The 19147-nt window shown below is 38.6% G+C and overlaps 2 protein-coding genes across 2 annotated transcripts in view; one reads left to right on the plus strand and one right to left on the minus strand.

Moving 5' to 3' along the window:
* Positions 1 to 2367, plus strand: part of tfb1m (transcription factor B1, mitochondrial) — a 49953-nt gene extending 47586 nt beyond the window's left edge. Inside the window, exons 7-8 of the mRNA XM_063007446.1 lie at positions 441 to 568; positions 1836 to 2367. Coding sequence (XP_062863516.1) covers positions 441 to 568; positions 1836 to 2076 — 369 coding nt within the window. The 3' untranslated portion in view covers positions 2077 to 2367. The remainder of the gene's footprint in view (positions 1 to 440; positions 569 to 1835) is intronic.
* Positions 2368 to 3546: 1179 nt separating this feature from the next.
* tiam2a (TIAM Rac1 associated GEF 2a) overlaps positions 3547 to 19147 on the minus strand; it is a 90775-nt gene continuing 75174 nt past the window's right edge. The window contains exons 16-27 of the mRNA XM_063007200.1: positions 16773 to 16961; positions 15891 to 15959; positions 14087 to 14212; positions 13587 to 13695; positions 10870 to 11049; positions 9268 to 9386; positions 8709 to 8817; positions 7997 to 8055; positions 7801 to 7903; positions 7612 to 7693; positions 7379 to 7536; positions 3547 to 5902 (exon numbers count right to left, since the gene is read on the minus strand). Coding sequence (XP_062863270.1) covers positions 5304 to 5902; positions 7379 to 7536; positions 7612 to 7693; positions 7801 to 7903; positions 7997 to 8055; positions 8709 to 8817; positions 9268 to 9386; positions 10870 to 11049; positions 13587 to 13695; positions 14087 to 14212; positions 15891 to 15959; positions 16773 to 16961 — 1902 coding nt within the window. The 3' untranslated portion in view covers positions 3547 to 5303. The remainder of the gene's footprint in view (positions 5903 to 7378; positions 7537 to 7611; positions 7694 to 7800; positions 7904 to 7996; positions 8056 to 8708; positions 8818 to 9267; positions 9387 to 10869; positions 11050 to 13586; positions 13696 to 14086; positions 14213 to 15890; positions 15960 to 16772; positions 16962 to 19147) is intronic.

Here is a 19147-nt window from a genome sequence, read left to right on the forward strand (position 1 = left end):
GGATTGAAGAGGCAGCATGAAGAAAGAAAGAAAAATTAGAGAAGTAAAGGCCAGTCGATGGTTGAGACAATATTAACGTTAGTAACATTAATCAATCCCAGCATAAAATATCCAAATCCACAGGATTCTGGTCATGCTTGCACACTTGCCTGTAAAAAATCAGCAAGCAGCAGGTAAAAGAACACACTTGGTATTTGTTACTAAAGAGCCTTGTTTTTGTGGTCCTTCAAACAGGTGTTACTGTGGCAACTGCTGCTGGCTTGCCATCAATGCTGCGTCATCCTCTTCCCTTTCTACCGCTCATTTCTATCCTCCAGCTATCCATCCATCACCCTCTCTTCCTCCCACTCTGTGTGGGAGTCGCGCTTCTGTGTAATTCGGAGGTCTCGCTGGTTCACTATTCATGGTTGTGACTGTGTGTTTCATTTTCCTGTGTGTAGGTTGACGTGGGGGTGGTACACTTTACTCCTCTGGCTCAGCCGCAGATCCAGCAGCCCTTTAAGCTGGTGGAGAAATTAGTCAGGAACGCCTTTCAGTTCCGGAGGAAACACTGCCACAAAGGACTCGAGTAAGCATTCACCTTTCCTTCTGCTTTATACTTTTCTGGCTTATTTGATCATTTCCATGCTGGTGAAAAATAAAATGCTGACACTGCTGCCCTTTTTATTACTCAGCAAGTAAAGCCTCATTGAACAATAGTTCAGCAAAAGTACATAATTAACATTTAATTAATCAGTGCATGTTCAGTGATCTTGCTCAATGTTTGGTTTTTCAGTTCTGCACTGTAGGTACAAGGCTTAGCAGGTAGCCACTAGGCATAACATTTATTCCTAATATTGTGTTGGTCCCCCTTTTGCTGCCCCATACACAACAAACTGTGATGCACTGTGTATTCTGACACCTTTTTATCACAACCAGCATTAACTTCTTCAGCAATCTGAGCTACAGTAGCTCGTCTGTTGAATCGGATCACACAGGCCAGCCTTTACTTTCCATGTGCATCAATGAGCCTTGGCCACCCATGACCCTGTCGCCGGTTTATCACTGTTCCTTCCTTGGACCACTTTTGATAAATACTGACCACTGCAGACCGGGAACACCCCACAAGAGCTGCAGTTTTGGCGATGCTCTGACCCAGTCGTCTAGCCATCACAAATTGGCCCTCGTCAAACTCGCTCAAATCCTCACACTTGATCATTTTTCCTGCTTCTAACATCAACTTTCACTTGCTACTGTATATATTACACCCACTAAGAGGTGCCGTGATGAAAGATAATCAGTTTTATTCACTTCACCTGTCAGTGGTCATAATGTTATGCCTGGTGAGAGAGAGAGAGAGAGAGAAGCTTTCGTCTTTCTTGTGTCATAAAATGCAAGTCATAAAGGGTAGCATTGTGGGATGTGGCATTTCATGAATGCCTTTAGCTAGAACAGGGCATAACATCAATGTTTTAAATCTGATGTGGGCAGCTACAGGAAGGCAGTGAAGGGGACACTGCAGTGTTTATTGCAACAATATAAAAATATATCTCATGATGATCAAGAATTGAATCTGAGCAACTGTTATATAGAAAAATAACTACATTATCTACATGTAGAGAAAAAACCTACATGCAGCAGTTCTTGGCTGATTAACATTTTTTATTAACAAACTGTAAACATTTTCACAAAACCATAACTTTATTATAGAAAGCTTTACCACAGCAGCTACACCTGCTTTTATATAAAACACATGTTGGTTCGTTCTGGACAGTTTGCCATGTCACTTCCATTTTTTTCTTCTCTGGTCACATTAACACTGTGAATCGGAGTGTAATGGCTGCTCTCTTATACAGGATGTTATTTCCTGAGGCTCAACGCTATAGGTTGACGGAGGAGCTGCTACGACATGCTGAAGTGGACCCAACACTTCGGCCGACTGACCTCTCCATCGGTCAGTTCAGAGCGCTAGCGGACGTCTACAGCCGACTGTGTAGGGAAAATCACACACTGTTCAGCTACGACTTCAGAAAAGAGCTGAGACAAAAACGACAGAGCCACCGAGTAATAAAGAGAGAGAAAAATGTTAATGGCTGATGCTCACGCCAGGAAACAACGGACTGCTCTTAGTGGTGACATTTTTACTGCAGCTAAGGTATAAATAATTTACACCGTTCCTTTCCATCTGTCCAGAACAGAAAAGTAAATCATAAATGACCAGTGAAAGCAGAGAAGAAGCTGTTGGGAAAAGAACATTGCTGCAAAAATGTGTCATTATGGACTTCTATAAAGTTCAAAAATACTGTCTGTAATAATATATGTATGGGGAGGTAAAATATTTTCAACGAGTTTTTCTCATTGATGTCATCAAATAAAGATATAATTACAAAAAAATTATTGCTGTTACTGTAAACAAATAAATCATCTCATTTTAAATAGCATGATAACACATAACTACTGCTGCTGCAGCCCCCACCCTGACCAAAGAGGGTCGTACATAACACTCGGCCCCTCTGACACGTGCAGTAGTGAACTGTTTCTTGTCACGTGCATGAGGTGGGTTAACACCAGTATCAGTATCACCTATGGAGAGTCACACACAGATCTCCATTATTCCCCATCAGGCAGCAGCCAGCAGAGGGAGCAGTTGCAGTAGTAAGGAGGAATCTCTTCAGTCTGCCCACACTTAGATATAGACAATCGTTAGTGTGGGTGCTCAGTCGAGATAAGAACTAGCTTGAGATCTTAGCTGTGGTGGGCTAGCGTGTTTTACCACTGCACCACCTTAAAGATAATACTTTTAATACATTTTTTTTTTGTAGAAAAAAACACCCATCCATGTTTTTGATTTACTAGCATGCAGTGAAACAAATTACATTTTTATTTAGAGTTGTACAGTATGGTGTCTAGTTGCAAACCTTTAACTAGCAAACTTTCAAAGAGGCGCACATGCGTGTGCAGTAAATTAAATATATTTAAATAAAGCAAAATTTAAAACTTTGTCGGAATTTCAAATTGTGTGGCAGTGCAGTAGGTTAAGTCACAGCTCTGGCATTTGGTGACGGCGAGTAGAGCGTTGTTGTTTATTTGGTCTCAGTCATGTGCAGGCTGTAGTGGTCATGTGGCTGTCTTACCACTCAGTCAGCCTCCATATGCCAGCTGTTCTACTTTACAAAGTAAGAGTAAAGTTTTTTTTTCTTTAGTTAGGAATAACATGTGAACTTTTATTACCATTATGTACAAATAGCTGTGGGACCTGATACATAGGCTAGCTCAACACCATTTAGCAGTAAGCAAAACGTGTTGGAGGCTCATAAGCTGGATGCTTAGACTCACTTTGTTAGACTTGCATACTTTTTGGACATGGAAACCCACTCTCGGACTGGAACTGGTTTATATCTGGAGAGCTTACTGTATATTTAAAATGAATCAGATGTTTGGATCAATTTTGACCAAGTTCCAGGTGCAACAAAAACAAATGGAGTATAAACAACCAGGTTAATATCGTATTATCCCTATTTAATTAGCATTAAGAATGGACAAGAAAAAGGAGACAAGAAAAGCAAGAAAAACAAACTGTGCACTGTTTATTTGATATTACATTTACAGCAGTTTTTTTCCCAGTGAAATCACAGATGAATGTACAGTAGGACAAAGTAAGTAACAGTACATCCTGAAAAAAATACTATACATATTTGGATTAAAAACTGAACTTATGGCCAGTACCAACATTACAGCACATCCAGTTTTGTTTTAATTGCATTTAACATACCAACTCTGCCTTATTAATCAGAAAAAAATGCATTACAACACATGTGCTAGTTACACAGCTCTTAAACATGTTTTACTTTCATGGTTTCCCTGCACAATGAAAACAGAAATGCATTAATAAATAATAAAATCATTAAAAACTCAATGATGTACAAATAAAAGCACAGTTAAAGTAGGCAAAATATGTGCAAAAGCACAACATTAATACAACAAGGCAGAGTCTAAACAGTCTGTTACTTCATTAAGACTAAAAAATGAGCTAATTTTTGAGTAACTCAGGGTGCCTTGTAGTTAGACTATAAAAGAATAGTTTACAAAAAACATTATTCCTGCATTATTTTATAATTATTATATATAAATAAAACACCATGGTGGCAGCTGCAGCAGATTTGAACTATTGCTGTGTTTCAAATCACATACTGATGTAGTACTGTAGCTTTTAGTAGTACTGTTCACATCACATTTTAATGCGCTAATCAAAGCCACAGACAAATGTACTATGTGCATGTAGATTTTCTAGCCAAACAGTAAAACACTGTATGATGTTAGAGTACGGGATATGAACCACAGCTTGTAAGAACCCAAGTTCTACATTAAAGCTATTAATTATTTTCAAGTGACAAAATATCAGGAAACAGATGCGTCGTCCCAAATGGCATACTATGTTTTTAAACACAATGTCAAAATAATAGTGTTCGTATTTATTGAGTTATTTAATGTGTGCTTTAGGATGCGGCCCAACACATTTGATGTACAGTAAAAGTCTGTTGACACCGTCCTGCCCTGTAGTCGATTTCACTTTTAATCCTCCATATGTACGATATGTACACAGGTGAGAATGTGAACAATTCTTATTAAACCACTGATTTTTTTCTTTAACTTTAATGATTGTTTTATTTAACCCAAAAAATTTTGTTATGACAAACATTTTTTTTTAACTTTTATTGCATTGTAGTTTTATTTCTTGCAAGACAACTAGTTGTAAATTAGATTGCAAAATTGTACCGAAAAGCTTTACGTTGGAAAATACTGGTATTTTATAAAATAATTCATAAAAGATTTGGGCCCAGTATGTACAGAAAAAGATTTTGGTTAAAGTATAAACATAATCTTAAATATCACTGCTATTGTACCAATCTTCTATTGTAACTAAAGTGAATTTTAAATAAGACATTTGACACTGGGGTAAAAGAAATATTCTTTGTTAGCTACACAAGTCTTGTAAGTTCAGCACAAAACTGAGGAAACACAAAACAAAAGTAAAAACAAATCATCAGCCATTTGAACATTTGTACTAATTCCAAACAAATTGCATAATACTTATGATTTTTCAAGCAGAAACTTCATTTGGAAATTGTGTATATTATGGTAAACTACTCTTTTAAATAAGGCTAAAGTTTAAAACCAGTAGTACTAAAGCTATTGGTCACTGTGGCACTGACAAAGCTTTCAGTTGCTCTCCTCTCAGTTCTGAGCTTTGTTAAGGCAAAACACATTTTGCATCAACCCTTATATTATGTTCAAACTGATCACCTTCCACATGCTTTACATGACTATGATGTCGTAGCCTTAGCACCGGTCTTGGTACCATTGTCAAAAAAACAGTCCTCATTAACCACTGAGGAAAGAGACTGAATGCTGAACTCTCGCTCCAGCAGTGAGTTTAGGTCCATACTGCAGACAACTGACTCAGACTGGCTGTCCAAAGAGTGGCTCTGCTGCCTCAGGCTCAGTAGTGCCCCCTGGCTGCGTCTAGAGCTGGCGTCTCCTTTCACAGATTTGCGCTTTATCGGACAAAAGTGAGCTCGTCTTAGCGGAGGATGCCTTTCCAGTGAATCTACTTCTTTGCCTTCGGGTTCCATTCGTGTCTCGTCTGTCAATAGCAGCTCCTGGAACTGAATCTCGATGGCACCAGGAGTAGAGCCACGCCTAGCGAGGCACTCACTGAATCCATCGTCTTCATCGCTGAGAATGTCCGACTCCTTCATGCTTTTGCCTCTGAGGGTGGGGTTGGTACTGGGTACCAGGTGAGGCCGGTCTCCGTTGCTTTCACTTGCTGAATCTGAATCGAGATGATGCTGCTTTAGTGAGTCACTTTTGGTGGGAGATGTATTGTCCACGTTCTGACAGAGCAAGGAAGCTCGAGAGGAACCTGGAGTACAAACACATTCAGATGTTAGATTTTCTGGGTGAGAAAGACACCATCTGCTCTCTCTTTTCTGTGATCACTGTGTGTTTTCTGCACAGACAGAATTGTGCACTGAGCGCCAGTAGCACCAGATGGGTTTTCTTCCGCTTGTGGGATTTTGCCCTGAATTTGTTTTTGGATTCCTAATGTGTACTTGACTTTATTTGTTGTTTCTGGGTGATCAATGTCTATAATTCATATAAAATGTAGAATTTTAAGGAAAACTATCATTTTGATTAAATGTGTTTTCTTATCTACAATATGTTTATTTCTGTTGCCTATTAATTCTGATGTAAAAAAGAAGTATTTTTTCCAACCTCACTATTCAATTACAAGCTAGTAACTACAAGTAATTATTGTAACGCTTATAATAGTTACAATAGGAAATATTTGTACTCCCACACACACCATAAAAGGTATTTTTATAAAGTTTATAAAATTGAATGAAAATCTACTAAAGGAAGTCTCAGTAAACAGAGAAAATATTTATTGATACATACAAGCAAATTGAATAAGCAACTAAATAATTTGGAGTTTGACTTTCTTTAAATTCCATCACAGATTTTCTATGAGATTTAAATCTGAAGAGAAAGAATGCAAAGCCGGAATATTTCAGGACTAGTTCATTAACTAAGCTTTGTCTTACAATAGTGTCTCTAGATCAGTGGTTACTGCCTTCCCTCCCTTTGGAAGATGAAAATTGATACCACAATGGTTTAATCCTGTTGTAACTTTAGGTCATACAGACTAGCAGTCTGGCTGATGTCTTAAGACCAGCACTGTTATGTAAGGGTTAAATAATTGTGACATGACAGTAATAAAATGTCCTGCTACACTAAAATACGAAATCATTTATTTTCATTGTTCATTTGTGGCATCATTTAACTCAAAGAAAGCAAAATATAAGCTCATTAAAACCAAATCTAGCTCTGCAGAAACATTTAGAGTTATAAATCCTTATTTTCTTTTATTATAGAAATATTTATTATAGATACTACAGTAGACATTTAAAATGCAGTTTAGGGTTTTGTTTTGTTGTTTATTATCTTTAATTGTTTGAAATATTGTTTTCTAAGTTCTATGGATAAATACAAGTATCAATATCATTAGTGGTTTTATGGATAAATGAAAGTATAAATAAATCGGTGCATACCCTAATAAATGTCTTTTATTTTGACTAAATGGACACGCTCCAAGTTTAAATGTCACATGCATATGACAAAGACATTTTGGCTTTTTTCTATTTAACTTGATATCAGAAATGTATTTTTAACATATGGGAATTCTTTCCCCCTACACTGGGACCAACAAGGTTCACTGGAAAAAAGTTGACGTGCTGGCCATACATCCATATTACCAGAATTACTGAAGACATTTTTGACTGATCTGATTACCCATCAGTGCTTACAGTCCAGTAACAGTAAATAAAAAGAGACTAACCCAGCTTGGCCGAGGAAGGTAAAGTCCTTCTTAGTGGTGTGAGACGTCCTCTGTAGGGTTTTTCAGCTGGGCGCTCATTTCCTCGCATTCCCTTCCTCACATTCTCTCGCAGAATAGAACGAATCACCTTCACCATTTTTACTTTGCACTCTGGCGCGCTGAATGAGACAGTGATGCACCTGGTTAGTATCTTGACAGGTATAAATGATAACTTTAAGCAGAGGTGAACCTACCTGCTGCACAGCTGGAACACTGTCTCTGGTCTGCCCTCCAGTTCTGACTTGACATGGACCAGCTCCCAAATGCAGTTAGTATCTGTGTGTAAATATATATAAATATATAAATATCTCTGTTGACTCTGTAAGGTGACTCATGTGGGTGAGCGGTATGTGCTGGCTGCTGATTGGTTAATGGCTTCCTACCTGCTGTGTTGCCCAGTCTGACCTGCAGTGCTGACAGAGGGATGAGCCAGCGGAACTTAAACATGTCCTGATCCCCATGAGAGTGAGCTGAGCGTGGTACATTCTGTAGTTCCAACATTAAGAAGTTAGAGGCAAAGCGTTTTCAATGTATTTGCTGATGTAGTAACTAAAGAGTTAATAGAGTGAAAACACTTACCATTTTCTTTTTAATCTTATTATTCTCCTTGTATACCAGAATCACTGCCTTCTTGAACACTGATGGAAAAAAAAGATTTAGATTTTACGTGGGAGTTCGACTACACAGCTGATACTTGCTTAGGGTTCATACAGAATGTTTTAATGACTGACAAAAAATCAGCAATTAAAATATGTGGGCTCTTCAAAAAGTTTTTTAAATTAAATACATTTTATTTATTAAGAATTTCAAATTTCAATTTATTTATTAAGAATTTCAATGTATTTATTAAGAATTTCAAAAACAAATGACATCACTTTTCTACACAGCCACCTTCCGATGTATTTTTCCCAGCATCGTACCAGTTTTTTAATGCCATCAGCAAAACATGTTTTTGGTTGAGCTCATAGCAACTGATGCACCGCTGCTCATCACATTAAAATCTTCTTCCCCTTAAAGCTTCTTCGAGCGTCCAAAAAGGTGAAATCAGAAGCTCTCTCTCAGTCTCTCAGATACGACCAATTACTACTCCTCCCACCCTCACCGTTTCCCACCAAGTGCAGAAACTTTTTGAAGATCCCTAGTACAAGCTTATGCAAAAATAAATGTCAAATCTAGTATATTCTCAGACATTATGTACTTAAAAACTAAATAAACTAACACAAAGCAGCAGCAAAAGAAGCTGAATGCACCAGAGTTGTACCAGAGTTCACATGGCCTCAGAACTACTCACCAAATACAGTCAGTTCAGGCTCCTTCTTCATGCGTCCCAGAGATGGGAACGGGTTGAGCCAGATCACTAAAGAATGCATGAGAAACTCTCCCATGGAGATCTCTGTGACCTGAGAGGGAGAAAGATAGAAATTTCTGAAAACGCTAGAAATACTGAATAAAAATGATGAAAAGGCCATTTCAACAAGGAAAAATGCAAGAACATGTAAAGAGATTCTTTTTGTGGGCAGCAAATAAATTCAGTCAATCATGTTTAATCAATGAGACATGAAGTATGGTTCCAACTTTTATACTATACATCTATTATTACTATACATTGCCCTCTGACTAATGTATAATACACATGAAACATTTTTGTAGTTAGCAAAAAATCTAAGAATTACTGATAAAGATGATCCTTAACCATGTAACTTTATAAACCTTGAATTCATAAGCCAATAGTTAACAAGTGGGGGAAAAGGTGGGCCTTAAAAGTTAAGATTTTAAAGTAAAAACAGAGATTACTGAAAAGATGAAAGATGTGTAAGAACTGTAAAAGCCAGGTGGATTTGATAATGTACCTCTTTTTCTGAGCCATTTTGTTCAGCCACTAGCTGGTCGAACACTGTGCCGTAGTCCTCGTAAATCTTCTGCATCTCATTTATGTGACTGGCCACTTTCTCCATGGCTTTCAAAGCCTCTGTAACAATATTCAATCAGCACATGATTTCAATCAGGTTTCCAGAATAAAGATAGATGAACAAATGCACCCTTAAATGGTTTCATCTCTCACACTGCATATATACAACATTAGAAATCAAAAATAATGGTAATAACAGTGTTAACCAATGGGATTTTGTTTGCAGGACTTCTGCTATAGGTAACATGAGCATACATGTAGTAGCTGAGTTCTTACTACCTGTGTGGACTGAATGTAAAACATCTGAGAGAAAATATTTCAATGTTGTTGCTAATATTCAGGTTTGTTTGTTTGTTTGTTTGTTTTATTAGGATTTTAACATCATGTTTTACACTCTTTGGTTACATTCATGACAGAAACGGTAGTTACTCATTACACAAGATTCATCAGTTCACAAGGTTATATTGAACACAGTCATGGGCAATTTTGTATCTCCAATTCACCTCACTAGCATGTCTTTGGAGTGTGGGAGGAAACCAGAGCACCCGTAGGAAACCCAGGCAGACACGGGGAGAACATGCAAACTCCACACAGAAAGGACCCGGACCATTCCGCCTGGGGATCGAACCCAGGACCTTCTTGCAGTGAGGCGACAGTACTACCCACTTAGCCACCGTGCTGCCCGCTAATATTCAGGTAGACTCTTTGAATACTATGTACTGTAGATTAGAATATACTGGCACTCTATGATTCCAATAAAGTGAGATCTAAAATAGAATCACAGTTTTACTGTAATTACATTTAAAAAGTAGGGTGTTTACACCAGCATATGGGAACAAAGGCAACAACTGGTCAATAGGTCAGGTTATTGGGTAAAAAGTTTGTGATTACAGCTGGTAAAATGATCTGTATCAGGATAAAACTGTATAGTTACAGGATTCTGGTTCTCCTTTGTGCTCATTACCAACAGTATTTGGGGAACTCTTAAATGCCATGTTGCTATGAACTTGGAGTTACTCTGATGGCTCAGCTCTGTGTGAACACAATAGTGAAGTACTGTTGATGCGCCACATGTTTAATCCACTGTTACACAGGACATGGGTACAGCTTGTGTAATGCAATAGTGATTTGCCTTAAAGTGTAAAGTGCTTTGGGTCTTTTTTACCTAATGATGTTATTTTTACATAAAACTATAGTTAATAAAAAGAACACCTTTATTCACATTTTCTTATTGCAGACTTTTTAGTTTTTGGATGGAAACCCAGCGAATGTGTGGCACTGGGAAGGCATTATTATCTGCAAAAGGGCAGTCACACACTAGATAAGTTAGTTAAAAAAAAAGAGCTATGTTAACACATGTGCACCGGTATTTTCAGTAGTTTAAATTAGCATTTACTCAAAGATTTTATTTGTGGCTTTTTAGTTCCAAAATGATTTGTTCTCATTTTTGGTCCATTTCTCAACTTTTCTTTGTCTGTGACATCAAAATAAACGTGGTGATGATATAGTAAGAGGTGAATTTTAATGTGTGTGTATGATGTACCTGTGAGGTGATAGTGTTCTTCACTGTCCGTGTCAGTCAAAGACACCAGCTCTCGCAGCAGTAGAGGATATTTTAATACTCTCTGCACAGGTTTGATCAGATACGACTCCAAGGTAGACGAGTGCTGCTTCATGGGATTCTTTGCATCAAGGAACTCCTTAAAGGCTCGATCTGTTTTGGCTGAACGTATAAAAAACATCACATAATGAAATTACTACCTGACATGTATGGTTCAAAGCATGTTACACGTCCACAAGAAGGCAGCACTGAGACTGGGGTGCCTCTTTTACAGTATAATCACTGCAGTAAAATAGCATCACTGCAGAAGAACAAGGTGAGTTTGGAGGATCATTTGGTGGCTCTTTACAGCCTAACTGCTCATTCACTTTTTCAACAGGGTTGAACTGGCTTGACCAAAATAAATAACTAACTCCTCTGTACATCAGTATCAGAGCAGGGTAGTACAGGGTGCTCCTCATTCTCAGGCAGTGTAATTAGCAAGCAATTAACATACAGCCACAAAAACAGTTTTCATCGCTGCATGAGCACGACTTTTATCACAACAGCAGCAGCATGTGAGGATGTATAATTATAAAGACTGCTGACACACATTCACACTTCTCTTCTAGTGTCAATAGTGCACAATCTAGAGTCCAAATCCAGCACCACTAGTGCTGCACGAGGGCTTTGTAGGACTTTAGGTTTCCGCTCACACATTAAACAGTCATTTCTGTTTCTGCTTACAGAATCATTGCTCTCATCCTGTAATGGGACAAATTAAAGAGGCGCTGGGGTGCAATTTTCCCCTCTTGAAATGGGCAGGCCTGCCGACTTTTTCATTCATTCTCAACTGGGCAGTTTGCCCAAGAGAGAAAACCAGGCCAACGTGGCAAACATAAATCAGGTTCAATGTTAAGAGCGGGTATTAAAATGTATGGACCTGGATTTTGTGCAATATCAAGTGTCAATGAGTAGATGTAAACCCTCCTCAAAATGATCAGGTGACCTTTTTAGGGAGACTCACTCCCTAAAATCACTTATTTGATTACGCAATGTCTGTGCACAATGTAGCGCAATAAAATAAGTTGTGTCCACATTGAGTATTTAATAAACACAAAACAACAATTTTAATTTATTCATATTTAGTAGCTATTCTATTACAATGAGGGTTGCTGTGGGCCTGGAGCTTATCCTGTAAACACTAGACACCAGAAGGGAATACACACTAAAGTTTTTAAAAGTAAGGGGAAAACGAAAGTACCCAGGAGAAATACAATATGTTAACAATATGTTAAACTACAGAAAGAAATTAGGAGCCCAGGACTATATCCAGGTCCTTGGAACTCTGGCATCAACAATCCCCCCACCCCACCAATGCCAGTACCGCATCCAGGTCTTACTTTGATTTTAACAAATATGGACGAAGCACAGGAATAAATTGCAAAAAGAAAAACAAAGCCAATTTCTGTTTATTTAAAGAAACCATATACCATATAGAAGCACTTTGTAGTTCTACAATTACTGACTGTAGTCCATCTGTTTTTTGCATGCTTTGTTAGCCCCCTTTCATGCTGATCTGCAATGGTCAGGACCCTACAGGACCACTACAGAGTAGGTATTATTTGGGTGGTGGATGATTCTCAGCACTGCAGTGACACTGACATGGTGGTGGTGTGTTAGTGTGTGTTGTGCTGGTATGAGTGGATCAGACACAGCAGCACTGATGGAGTTTTTAAACACCTCACTGTCACTGCTGGACTGAGAATAGTCCACCAACCAAAAACATCCAGCCAACAGTGCCCCCGGGGGCAGCGTCCTGTGCCAACTGATGAAGGTCTAGAAGATGGCCAACTCAAACAGCAGCAACAGATGAGCGATCGTCTCTGACTTTACATCTACAAGGTGAACCAACTAGGTAGGAGTGTCTAATAGAGTGGACAGTGAGTGGACACGGTATTTAAAAACTCCAGCAGCGCTGCTGTGTCTGATTCACTCATACCAGCACAACACACACGAACACACCACCACCATGTCATTATCACTGCAGTGCTGAGAATGATCCACCACTTAAATAATACCTGCTCTGTGGTGGTCCTGTGGGGGTCCTGACCATTGAAGAATAGGGTGATACAGGCTAAAAAAAAGTATGTAGAGAAAGAGATGGACTACAGTCAGTAATTGTAGAACTACAAAGTGCTTCTATATGAGCTGATAAAATGGACAGTGAGTGTAGAAACAAGGAGGTGGTTTTAATGTTATGGCTGATCGGTGTTTATTATACATTAAAAATATTTAAAAAAGAATGTTTCAGCTGTTTAAGTCTGTTAAATAAAGCACTATACTTCTATTGTGTTTGCTTTTTCTCATGAATAATTTAGCAAATTAAGGTTCTGTGGTGAGAGAAGCAAAACCTGCATTGCAGATAAGATGGGGTACAGAGGACATCTATAAAATCTACATGCAAAAAGGCAGCTGACTATAGATGAGGGTGGATAGCAAATGCAGTGTTGCAGTAAAGACACTCCTGTCCCAATAAAAAATATAGTAAAAACACTAGATGTGATTTACACACTTGAATATAAGGGAGGGCTCATCGCCTGAGGAACCACATGCAATTTGTGACGTTAGGTGAGACACCAATATAACAGCTCTGTCTGCCCTGCATTAGTGATGCAATATGATTGCAATGAGCTTTTGTATATTAGAACACACCATACCTCGTTCTAGAACCTTCTGGACCTTGATGTGGTTGGCACAGAAGCCGCTGTAGAGTTTGAAGTGATCTGCATAGTAGAGAAATGACCCACCCAGTGAAAATAACAGCTTCTGTACAGGAAGAGAAAAAGAATGAACCATGACAGCTTAATTATAAGACCATACAGTCGGCTAGAAATGAAACAAATGAAACAAAAGAAACAAAAGACTGTTCTAAATTTGAGCAAGCTTAAAATCATCCTGAACTGTGCAGAAAGCCATTCAGTGTGCATGTCACTCTCCCACTGTACAGACATCCATCACTTCTCTATCTTCACTTTTATCATCACTGACAGCCAACTTTCACAAAACAGCCCACTCAACCCATAAAACACCCACCAAACTGCCACACCATCTGTGCCTTTTTAATTTTATATGCTTTGTTTATATGCTTTGTATAGACATGGAGTAGTAATTTCTAATTTATATGTATTATTGTCGTTGCATTTGAAATGTCTCTTGCCTTGAACTGCACAGGGGTCTCCAGTGTACTGAAGTCTGGAGATGAAGCTACTCGCTCCTCCAGTGTTTGCAGAAAAACCTTCTGGAAGTCCAGCATCTCAGGCAGGCTCCCAAACAAACTCTCCATCTGAAAATAGATCACAGACAACAGGGACGTGTCATTCTAACAGATTTCAGCCAAGCCAAACAATTCATCTAAAGCCTTTAACTTGGTTTGAAACTAATCAACTAATCCAATCTATGGAACTCACTTGATTTTAACAAGCTGAAGTTTCTCCACAAGGGAGAGCTTATTACCAGTCACACTAGTGATGTACAGCAGGGACACGGTATTATACATGATTAAGACAAAATTCTAAATAGCTTTTAATAAATAATTTTTAAATATTAAAAAGACCAGACATGGCAGTAGCATCTTAGTAGTACTGCAACGATCCGGTCAGCTTTAATTTCAAATACAACCAAAGTCATGGTTACTGTCACACTTCTGCTTTCTTTAATCAGTAAATTACCTATGTAATCATGTTAGTCTCAATCAAAGACATTATTATACTGTGGGGTGGGGACCTCAGACCAGGGCTCTCAGACCAGCCTTAATTCTTTGCAGCATGGATTTCACAAGGTGGTAGAAATATACAACAATTACTTAACGCAATCATATCAATATTGACAAAAAAGAAGAACGTTTGTCAGCTTGGGGAGCATTTAATTAAACAGTCTTGTTTTTAATTAATTAAGGATTGTTTTAATTGATTTATTTATTAGGATTTTAAAATCATGTTTCACACTTTGGTTACATTCATGTCAGGACAGGTAGTTACAGGTTACACACGATTTATCAGTTCAAATTCAGCATCAAAGAAGGGCAGTTGTAGCCTAGCAGTTAACGTACTGGACTAGTAATTAGAAGGTCACTGGTTCAAGCCACACCACTGCCAGGTTGCTGCTGTTGGGCCCTTGAGCAAGGCCCTTAACCCTCCATTGCTCAGACACTATACTGTCACAGTACTGTAAGTCGCTTTGGATAAAGGCATCTGCTAAATGCCAAAAATGTAATGTAATGTCAATGTAAACACAGTCACGGGCAATTTGGTAGCTTTAGTTTACCTAACTTGCATGTCTTTGGACCGTGGAAGCAATTAAAGATTGGTTCATAAGAAAAATCATGCTGTCTGAACAAATTCTGATCCTACTATCTGCATAATGCAACCAAAATCAAGATTCATTAAACCAGGCAACATTGACCAACATCTGACCAACTTGTTTCTGTGATCCTGTTACTAATGTTGCCTCAGATTGTTGTTTCTGGATGACAGGAGTGGAACCTGATGTGTGGTAGATTTTTCGGTATTGAGCAGTATATAAACATAGCAAAACCGGTGAAGCATAAACATGGAGTGACCTCTTCTAAATAAAGTAGCTTCTTTTATGCGGTACTTAACGTTTGTCACTTTGTCACCATTAGCTTAAGTGCCAGTACTTAAGCAGTCGCTGCAGAGTTTGCTCACTTTAAGCAAGGGCAGGTCATAGTGGGTTAATGCTTCTTTAATGCGCCACACTCTTTGCATATTGACCCATATTTCCTCAGAGATGGCATGAACCATATCAGAGTCCACCTCAGCAGGCAGAAGTATGGGTACTGGTAAGGCTAAAATACTAGCCATTAGTATCAGTCTAGCATGGAGCAGAAGGTTTGTGGCAATTTGAAAGCTTGTAGGCAAATGAGGTGCAATTGTTAATGAGGTTAATTAAATCTCTGCTAAGTCCTATTTTTAGAACAGAACTAATTTTTAGAGTTGCTTTACCTCATCCAGTGTAAGAAATCTCTCCTTCTGCAGCGGTTTCAGGTAAATCTCAAACAGGCAGCTGAGGTCCTAATAGAAAAAGAAATCAGATATCTGTTCACGAGTGATCTCACGCTGAGTGATGAAGGTGTTGAGATAAATTATATACAATCTCTCTCTCTCTCTCCTGTGATGGAACTAAAACTGATCATGCATTTAATTTCACTTTTTTATATCATACGCTTAAGAGGTGGGGTGGTATATTTATTTATTCATTAGGATTTTAATATCATGCTTTACACACTTTGGTTACAATAATGACAAAAACGGTAGTTACTTGTTACACAAGATTCATCAGTTCCCAAGTTTAATGTCAAACACAGTCATGAACAAATTTTGTATCGCCAATTTATCTCACTTGCATGTCTTTGGATTGTGGGAGGAAACCAGACCTCCTGGAGAAAACCCACACAGACACAGGGAGAACATGCAAACTCCACACAGAAAGGACCAGGACCGCTCCACCTGGATCGAACCCAGGACCTTCTTGCTCTGAGGCAACAGTGCTACCCACCGAGCCACTGTGCCACCCTGAGGGGTGGTATACCCACCATCAACTACCCATTAGAAGTCTGTCAGTGGATTAAACAGATTGTTACTCTTCATATTATCTTAGATTCTTAGAGCTTAGATTCTTAGTACTTAAGAGTTTGTAAGTTACACTGATTTGTAGCAGAGCTAAATGCTAAACCTAAATGCTTCTACTTTGAAATCACACCATTTACAGCTGATCTGGGCCGCATGATAAGGCTTAACTGCTTAACTACTCAACAGTCACTGTTTAAATCTATAAGCAAGTTTTATTCGCGGACTTCAAGATCTTTAAGAGTATATTTTTTTTACCTTGACGTAGGATTTCTCAGTGTCCACTAATTCCTGGATGACCTTGCGAAGTCTCTCAGTGGCAGACATGTGGCGTGGACAAGGCCTAAGCATGGTGGTATCAGGACCCCCTGACTCCTTTTGACTCTCCATCAGTCCTCCAGACCCCTCGTGGAGGGAGTGGTACAGTGAACACACCGTCTCCACGCTCTGAAACACACAGTAGATGGAATGTTTTCTTCATATGGGTGTTCTGTGTTGTCAATACACATCACACATGTTTATAGAAAACATACAGCAATGGATTAGAGAGAACATTTCAAATCTGACCCATCGTTTTAGGTCAGTATCAGCTCTGTTGATTTGCTTTGGAGGTCAGATAAACCACGTCATCAACATAAAAAGGAAAAATGGCCAGATTCATAATTTTTTATTTTTGTTTTTGCAGATGAGACTGATGTGCATTAGCGATGCACTGTGTTTTAATAAAGAGATCTACAGAACTCGCTCGATTTTAACTGAACTGAAGTTTCTCCACAAGAGAGCTTATGTTATTACCAGTCACTAGTGATTTACAGCAGGGACACAGTGTGGTACATGATTTAGACAAAATTCTAATTAGCTACAATCATTTCTCAATAATAAAAAAAGATCAGACATGGCAGTAGCATCTTCAGTAGTACTGCAACGATCCAGTCAGCAATAACTTCAAATACAACCAAAATCAAGGTTACTGTCACTCCTACTGTTACACTTGTGCTTTCTTTAATCAGTGAATGCACTGAGTTTTAATACAGTACTTATTTATTTATTAGGATTTTACCGTCATGTTTTACACACTTTGGTTACATTCGGTTACATTTTAGTTTCTGAGCTGAAGCATATTAATCTAAAAGTACTTTTTTAGTATTATAATAACACACAATGAAACAATGAGTAAAAAACAGGGAAACTGCAGCATTATAAATGCCAGTGCACTTAAGATAAACACTGATCAGCCATAACATTAAAACCACCTCCTTGTTTCTACACTCACAGTCCATTTTATTAGCTCCACTTACCATATAGAAGCACTTTGTAGTTCTACAATTACTGACTGTAGTCCATCTATTTCTCTACATACTTTTTAACCTGCTTTCACCCTGTTCTTTAATGGTCAGGACCCCCACAGAGCAGGTATTATTTAGGTGTTGGATCATTCTCAGCACTGCAGTGACACTGACATGGTGGTGGTGTGTTAGTGTGTGTTGTGCGTGTATGAGTGGATCAGACACAGCAGCGCTGCTGGAGTTTTTAAATACCGTGCCACTTACTGTCCACTCTATTAGACACTCCTACCTAGTTGGTACACTTTGTAGATGTAAAGTCAGAGACGATCGCTCATCTATTGCTGCTGTTTGAGTTGGTCATCTTCTAGACCTTCATCAGTGAATCAGAGTATGATCCACCACCCAAATAATACCTACTCTGTAGTGGGAGAGTCCTGACCATTGAAGAACAGCATGAAAGAACAAAGCATGCAGAGAAACTGATGGACTACAGTCAGTAATTGTAGAACTACAAAGTGCTTCTATATGATAAGTGGAGCTGATAAAATAGACAGTGAGTGTATAAACAAAGAGGTGGTTTTAATGTTATGGCTGATTGGTGTATATTATGCAACAAACTAATAACAATAAGTTTAATCCAACTTAATGCAAACATTTGATTCTGCTGGACAGCCGACCGTCCTTCTAAATGTACACTGATACCTGACTGTTCCAAATCTGACAGCATCAAAAACAGAATCAATTACTTCATGGGATTGTTTAAAGAGGTAACACTGCATGAAAAATGTGTGTTGTTAGTAAACATTCCAAGCATTCACTGCATACAAGACAGCAGTGGTTTGACCACCAATACCACCGCATCATTTTAGGTATCTACACATTAAACTCTTCTTATATGTTTACATTGGTAAGAACAGATATTCATACTACAAATTATGCTTACTGTTACCAGGGGTACTGTGCTAAAAATATCTCATATAACTCACTGAACTGGCAAAAGTTTCTGAAATAGCCAAAATCGATGAGTCTGGATTGGAGCGGTTCATGCGCACTGCTGTGTCAGCAAAATGAAGGTCTTAGATCCCATTTTCACCCAGCTAGCTGATCAATAAAAGTATGACTATCGGTTACAGCCAAAAATAAGTGCCAGCAGCTTCTGCTTTTTATTGACAGTCAGTGTGGATAAGAGTGAGCTATCTACACAAACCCACACAGCACCACCTGGCTCACAGCCAAAAGTCGGACTGCACTGGGCATACGAAGCAAGAAATTCATCAGATTAGAATATTGACAAGTCTGTCAGTATGTGGTTCATCAGATTGATCATCTGATATGAACCCGGGCAGC

The sequence above is a fragment of the Trichomycterus rosablanca genome, chromosome 13, assembly GCF_030014385.1.
Source record: "Trichomycterus rosablanca isolate fTriRos1 chromosome 13, fTriRos1.hap1, whole genome shotgun sequence".
In the NCBI taxonomy this organism is placed as follows: Eukaryota; Metazoa; Chordata; class Actinopteri; order Siluriformes; family Trichomycteridae; genus Trichomycterus; species Trichomycterus rosablanca.